At 38.1% G+C, this 7,614-nt stretch overlaps 1 protein-coding gene across 1 annotated transcript; it reads left to right on the top strand.

The window, feature by feature from the left end:
• The first annotated feature begins 318 nt into the window (after window positions 1-318).
• LOC127088251 (uncharacterized) lies at window positions 319-6,748 on the top strand. The gene is made up of 8 exons (XM_051029166.1): window positions 319-421; window positions 677-779; window positions 865-956; window positions 1,036-1,078; window positions 1,186-1,242; window positions 1,381-1,420; window positions 6,188-6,315; window positions 6,392-6,748. Exons 2-8 carry the CDS (start codon window positions 678-680, stop codon window positions 6,503-6,505), a joined length of 576 nt encoding a protein of 191 aa, XP_050885123.1. The 5' UTR covers window positions 319-421; window position 677; the 3' UTR covers window positions 6,506-6,748.
• Window positions 6,749-7,614: the final 866 nt, after the last annotated feature.

The following is a 7,614-nucleotide window of genomic DNA, read 5'->3' as shown; positions in this document are numbered from 1 at the left end:
AGGTTGTGAGGATAAAGATTAAAGCCACACAAAATAAATTCACTCTAGAATCTTATTATCATTTTTGTTAAAAAATAATTTAATATTTATTTCTTTCTTTTCAACAAAATCATATCCTTGTGCTTGGAATTTTTTTAGAAAAAATCACACTATAAACAATTTTCTAAAAATACATTTCAACACAATTTTTTTGGTCAAATTATATGGTCCCACATAAATTTAATAAATGTCATGTAAATTTTATTAAATAAAAAAAGTATTATATTTTTATATTACAGAATGTGTTACTTTGTCTATAAAATATCCAACTATTTTTTTTTTCTTTTTTCTGTTACCAAGTGAAATTGCGCTCTTTTCTCGCTAATTTTTTTGGCTCCAACGCTCTCGGTTCTTCGTCTCTCTCCTCTTTCGCGCACGTTCTGTAAGTCTTTACTGTAGTACTACTTCTCTTACACTTCGTTTCTTAGATATTGTTTGTTTATTATGCTTTAAAAGTAAAAAATTCTTCAACATTTTCTTACAGAAGTTGTTAGAAATGGCGTAAAACGGTTTAGTGTGATGCATGTTATGGTTTCTTGAATGTTTCGTTTAAGAGTTTGTGAGATTGTTGTGTTAGTTAGCTGTGAAACTAAAAATTTGGGATCTTTGTGTTTTCTTGGCTGGTGAATTGTTAAAGTATGGAGGGTGGTAACAATCAGGTTACTGAAGATTATTCAGTGGCATTTGGGGATTTGATTCATGTCAAGCTTCCTCGCAGTGGTTTGTGGTGGCCTGCTCAGGTTTGTGAAGTGTAGTTGTATGAATGAATGACCTAGATACATTCTTTGATGTTAACTTGCTGATGAATTTTTGATGATGTTATAGGTTGTTGATGATGAAGCTGTTGTTTCGAGTTTGAAACCTAGAAGTTGTCGCAAGGGGGAGGTTCTTGTTCGGGTTTATGGAAGCCATTTGTTGTCGGTAGTTTGTTCCATTTATGTTTTCTACAATTATTTGCGCATTAATTTGAATTAATGTGTGTTTTTCGTCCTGCAGCTTGAATGTGGATCCTGTTAAATCTTGTTCTGAGTTTGAGACGGTGAGTTGATATTTGGTGATCGTTTGAAGTAAACCTAATTTGTGTCACTTTTTAAATCTATTGGATTTGGCGAGATTTTGTTTGTGCTTATGTATTTAAGTTTTCAGATTCTCAAGAATAATAATGGGGATCTCCAAAAGATACTCCGCGAAGGTCTTGAAAAGGTAATCATGGCTTTTTTATTTTAGTTGTTAATACTGACGCTTTAAGTGTTATCGACGCCTTTTTTTGTTTTAAGCAGTCAGTTGTCTTCAAAATATTGAATTAATTCTGTTTGCTGTTGTATTTTTTGATGGGTGAAGAGCCTTCCTAGCTCGAAGAAATCAGCAATCAAGGCCAGGGGTTAGTAAATTTTCTTGCGTCATTTATAATGGTTTTCTATGCTTTACATAGTAGAAATAGCATATCAGTGTTCATTTTTTGCTTTTTCTGTAGCTGGTGTTTAGTTTTGGGCGGTTGTTTTTATTTTTGCAGCTATCAGTTATGGTTCTTTTCAATAATTTATTCTCTTTTTTACTGCCTCTGCTGTGTGCTTGTTCCAATGGCATTTACCTCCTAGATCTTCTGTTTGTGTTTCTTCTTTTATTGCACCGCGTCATTCTCTTAAAGCTTGGTGGTGTGTATCCCAGTTGTTCTATTCTTTTCCATCAGTACTTTCCTTACCTTCTAGATCTTCTCTCCGCATTTCTTGCATCTCTGCATTTGAGTAACTGTTTGTGACTTGGAAAACTCTACTCCAAAAGTGTTTTCTCTATTTGGTTATTTCCACCGTTTAGCCTTTATACACTGCTGTTTTTCTTTCACAAATGGCGTGCATTGCTTACCATCACCAGAAAGTCTTCACTCAGACCATTGGTTTCCAAGCTAATTAATGTCACTCCTGGATGCTTCATTGACTTTCATGTTCTTATTGGCACATTGGAATCTTCACTCTGGGAAAAGAGGCATTGGAAGATATGATGTCTCAGAGACAACTGTCTCCTTGGATAGGTGTCGATGGATCCTTTAGGTTCCATGATTTGACGGTCTGCAAGGACTGTTAGACCCTTATCTAGTGTGCCTCTAGAGCGTGTGTCTCTGGTCCCGCCTAATTGCTTCTGACTCGGGTCACCCGGTCCAATATGGATTGGACCTTGGACCAGTCTCGAACAGTTATTCACATATGTAAACAAAAACTACAAGAAGAGTGTTTCCCTTCTCCTTTTACGGTGAAGCGTCTAGGAACATCCCAAAAGAGCATACTCTATGGGTTATACAAAGTCCATTTTCTTTTAATTCTTAGGTTTACCCCTTTTTATAGCGACTATCTTCTAGGGTAATGGGACCTTGCAATCCAATCCCATTAGGTCATCGTTGGGATCAACAAGATATTCTCCTATCTCATGGTTGGCCAGCGCATTGGTAAGACACGCCACTTTCACAATATTTGTCTGTACAACGCATGGAGTAGGAAAGGCTCCGGGGACCACTGCAGGAAGATGAGCACTGTTAAGAATGTAATGATTACCACAACATGGATAGTTGCTGCAGTAGATTGGTTTGTACATCCTGAATGGTCGTTGGAGGCTTTACTCTTTGGTGTGAAGCTGGCTGTAGAATTGATTCTAAGATTTGATTGAAGGGAGGACTATTGGTGTCTTATCCAAGGAATGCAATATTTTGGATAGATTGAAGGGAGGACTATTGGTGTCTTATCCAAGCAATGCAATGTTTTGGAGCAAGAAGAACGAGCGAAGAGATAAAACTATGATGGGTCATTGCATTTGCATTGAGGGGAGATGCTCATGAATGGTGGGTTTGTTGGAAGGAATGATGGGCCAACTTTTAATTGCATTTGCATTGAGGGGAGATGCTCATGAATGGTGGGTTTGTTGGAAGGAATGATGGGCCAGCTTTTATCCACATACACTTGCAATGTCGTTGACCTTTTTACCACGTCATTGGAACTTCAAGCGGACATGCTGCCTGACTACCACCTTGTCAGATAGACTTTTGATACAAGGAGCCGATCCCCTTAGTTGAATCATTGAGTCTCATACCACTGATAGATCATGAGGGGACATCCACATTGGATCAAGAACAATCACACAAGTGAGAGAGACACCACATGTTCACCCAAAACCTTAAGGTATTAGGTTTATGGATTCTCTCACTTATATATTGCTCAACCTCCACTTTTCCAAACAACATGTGACTTCTATCATAACAAGGACAACAATTTAAATCTGAACTGAACGACCATCCTGGTACCTAGCTTTGACTTGAACAGTCTTCCCAGTCCACCAGCTCGTCTCTATCATTGGTATCCGAGCAATTTTGATCTAGGTGGATTCGGGAAATGCGTAGGTATTTTGTGGTGCGAAGATGGCTGCAGAATTGATTCCAAAATTCAATGGAAGGGGGACTATTGGTGTCTGATCCAAGCAATGCAATCTTTTGGAACAAGAAGAATTCACGAAAAAATGAATCTTACAATGAAATATTTTGGAACAAGAAGAGCGCGCGGAAAAATGAAATTGTGTTGTATACAAATGTGAGTTGGAAGTTCCACATTGCTGAGAAAAGTGGAGGTTGAACACTTTATAAGTGAGAGGACCCATACACCTATCACCTTAAGGTTTTGGGTGAATATGTGGTGTCTCTCTCACTTGTGTGTTGCTCTTGACCCAATGTGGATGCTCTTCATGATGACTCGATAGTGATATCAGAGCCGATGGTTCAATTAAGGGACCGATTCCTTGTATCGAAAGTCTTCCTGACAATGTGGTGGTCAGACGGCGTGTTCTGTTGTAGTGCCCACAACAGTGGTACAAGTGTATGTGGATGAAACTCACATTGCTTAGAAAAGTGGAGGTTGAACACTTTATAAATGAGATGACCCATACACCTACCACACCTATCATCTTAAGGTTTTAGGTGAATATGTGGTGTCTCTCTCACTTGTGTGTTGCTCTTGATCCAATGTGGATGCTCCTCGTGATAACCCAACACTTTGGCGGGTCAATGCATTTTCATTAGGGGGAGGAACTCATGGATGGTTTGTTCGTTGGAAGGAGAGTAATCCAAATACTTCTTGGTTGGATTTTTCGAAGGTCATTCTCAAGTAATTTAAGCCAAAATCTAACAGATTATGAATCTTGTACATTGCTCAATTACCACCACATGGATAGTTGCTGCAGTAGATCGGTTTTTACATCCTGAATGGCTGTTGGCGGCTTTACTCTTTGGAGTGAAGGTGGTTGTAGAATTGATTCCACGATTTGATTGAAGGGAGGACTATTTGTGTCTTATCCAAGCAATGCAATATTCATAATAAGAGCAAAATATAGTATCTAACAGTGAAGAAAGCCATAACCAAATGTTCCTGGGGCAGAAATTGATAAAGAGAAAGAACAATAATTGGAGAAAACAATGATCTTGGAACAAAGGCACACCATGAACAAGAGCATCAGCGTATGCACCCACTTGATGAAGGGGAAAAACTAAAGATCAAAACCAAGAAGGAAAGCCAGATGTAGGTGGTTACTATTCAAGATTGCAAGCTGATGAATAGACAGCCACTACATCAACAAACTGAAACAGATTCAGGAATTGAGCAGAATATGAGGAGAGGGATACCATCACACAATAGGTGAGCACAATAGAGGTGGGTTGTCTGGCAGTGTACAGCAAAAGCAGCAAGGCTGTATGGGCTGTGACACATGCAAATGTGATGATATTGGACAGAAAGGAGCCAACAATCAATCTCAGCTGAGGAGGGGAACAAGACACCGGTGACGATAAATACGTGAATGCCATTGGTGCAGGTTGTCGTCAACGTTTTTCCGGTGTCAAAGATGAATGCTTAAACAGTTCCCACTTAACAAGATCAAGTAGTAAACATAGCCGGTAATGCAAAGGAGATGGTAACAGCTGCAGTGGTATTGTTGGAGGTGCTGCTGAAAGCTAGCTCCACCACGTACAGAGATGAGTTATAACGGTGTAAAAAATCCTGGTTGACTGAGTTGTCGTCTCTTTGGATGCTATTAAACATTTGGGTTGCATCCAGGTTAAGAAGATAGACATGTATGAGGAAAACAGAGGAAGGGAGGATGGATCTGAAGTTCAAAGTTTTAGCCAAGGTCGTGATTTAATGGGATAAGTCCAATGTAATGAAGAGAAAAGATGAGCCTCAAGGATAAGAGATCTGTATGACTCTTGGGATCTGAAGTTCAAAGTTTTAGCCAATGTAGTGATACAGCTGCTGACTGGGACAGCATAGATCTCCGTTCAGTTGGTATTCTCTCCATCATCACTGGCCAAGGCATGCATGGAAGAGGGCTGAAAAGAATCTAGACAAACTCCAGTCCCACCACCACTAGATTATCCCGACCTCCCCACTGGCCAACTTTGCAAGGGAGTGTTTTGCTAAATTGAGAACTATATCATTAAGTTGCATGCAAATGGGGTCCTGGAGGGACTGCTTGGGTTATTTATCTTTCACCCAGCGTTGGAGCAGGGTATTGATAAGTATGTTCTGTTACCTAATGTTAAATGGCTTGCTTAGTTATTTATCAGGCAATTAATTAATTGGTCAGTTAGTGTGTGGATTAGAAGATAGTTAAGGGGATTAAGGTGTACTACCTATAAATTGAGAGGAGTGACGAGAGATAGGATTATCTAGTCATTTGGAAATAGTTAGGAGACTTTTATGCATTTGGGTGAGTCTACAGTCTCTCGAATACTCCAGGAATTGTTTGTAATCGTAGTTCTTTTTCTCATTTTGGTAAAAATACCAGTTGGTTTCTATCAATATCTCACCGATTCACCATCACATGAAGGCATGTCTCCGACTACCGCTGGTTTACTGGGTTTATTTGTCTCAAGCTGAGAAGATAGTAGCTTAAGGTTTAGGGGTGATTAAAATATTAACATTTATGTTATGTTGAATATATCAGAAGGCTAAGCAACTGATTGATTTTAAACCAATATATATATATATATATATATATATATATATATATATATATATATATATATATATATATATATATATATATATATATATATATATATATATTTCAGCACACATGTAGCCTAACAATTCTTCTCATCATTGTTTTTCAGCAGGAACTCCAAGTAAGAAAGGTAGTAGTAGCAAAAAACAGTCCAACACGAAAGGCGAGGAGCCGAGCACAGCCAAGCGCCAAAAACAAAACAAGGAGTCAAAGGACGGTGATCTGGCTAGCCCAAGTTGTGTGAGTATATGGACTTGAAAACTTTTATGCCGTGTTTTGGTTGGTTGGATCCATTAACTTACTATATTGTTCTCAGGAAACAGCCACTGGGAAGCTCCAAGAATTGAGTTCCCGAAGGATTAGAGTGATGCAAAGCCTTGGTCTCAGTGCTCCAACGGGTTCACCATTCATCAAAGTAAGGGGTAATTGAAACAAAACCCCACGGTTGCAAGAATGGAAAAGTGTAGGCATCTGAAGAACTTGTGTAATGCATTCTCTTGTAATAGGACATGCTCTTTTAGTCAAATACTTTGTTGAGGGTTGTTTAATCTGTAGTTTTGAAGTGTCTTCTTCAAGCACATGGACGCAATCGTCGTTTATGACGAAAATGTGCAGTAAAACTTATATTGAGGTGGGTGGTCTACCATTGACTTATGCATGCTAGTTTCTGTTAGTGATGGTTTTGGGGAAAAGATGCCAAACGGCAACTGTTTTGCTCTATTTTTAAAAAGTCTAATGCATGGTAGTCATTATTTTTTGCTTAAATGTCTTCCACTAAATACCAGCTTTTGAATCCTGTAATACATCTTCACATCACCATGATTTAGGGACTAAAGTCAATACAATGATACAAACAATTTTTTTTTAATCTCAAGGACAATTTTATTGAGATTAGAAGAAAAACCAGTTAGATTTTCAAAGTTTTTTTCTTCAGAGATTTGACGTTAGCATTTAGTACAATTTGAACATGCAATCGTGAGAGATTCGAACTTGAACCTTAGCACTTAGTACGATTCAAACCCATGATCGTGAGAGATTTGAACTTGACTTTGAGATAAATATATCAATCTAATTTTTCTCTATCGAGCCAACCCACCATCTGTGGTTGAAAATTATTAAACAGTATCTTTGAAAGGTGAAAAATATTAAACTTGTTTTAGATTAGGTCTAGAGGGAGGTTGACAGGTGAAAAATATTAAACTTGTTTTAGATTAGGTCTAGAGGGAGGTTGATGATTGTTTGACATGTTGTGGTTTGATCAATTTAGAAATCTCGAAATGATATAATTTTTTTAGGATCTTCCGTGATTCAGAAAGAAGCCGAAGATATGTGCATTTTCTTGGCTTGAAAATAATATTTTGGTAGGTCAATGGATAACTCTTGTGTCTTCTCGACCTGACTAGAGAATCTTATCCCGTTTCTAAATCAATAGGGGTTAAGTGGTTTCGACCTCCATTGATTCCACTAAATACCAGTTTTTGAATTCCTATAAAAAAATTTAGCCTTTGAAACAAGAAAATTTGTTTTGGTTTTAATTTG

This window comes from Lathyrus oleraceus, chromosome 5 (assembly GCF_024323335.1).
Source record: "Lathyrus oleraceus cultivar Zhongwan6 chromosome 5, CAAS_Psat_ZW6_1.0, whole genome shotgun sequence".
In the NCBI taxonomy this organism is placed as follows: domain Eukaryota; kingdom Viridiplantae; phylum Streptophyta; class Magnoliopsida; order Fabales; family Fabaceae; genus Lathyrus; species Lathyrus oleraceus.
This window is presented reverse-complemented; position numbering and strand designations above follow the sequence as displayed.

Excerpts from the sequence above, each read along its gene's own strand:
- LOC127088251 (XM_051029166.1), top strand. The coding sequence starts at position 678 with ATGGAGGGTGGTAACAATCAGGTTACTGAAGATTATTCAGTGGCATTT. Across the intron at positions 780-864 it reads GTTTGTGGTGGCCTGCTCAG|GTTGTTGATGATGAAGCTGT; the intron begins GTTTGTGAAGTG and ends ATGATGTTATAG. Across the intron at positions 6,316-6,391 it reads ATCTGGCTAGCCCAAGTTGT|GAAACAGCCACTGGGAAGCT; the intron begins GTGAGTATATGG and ends TATTGTTCTCAG.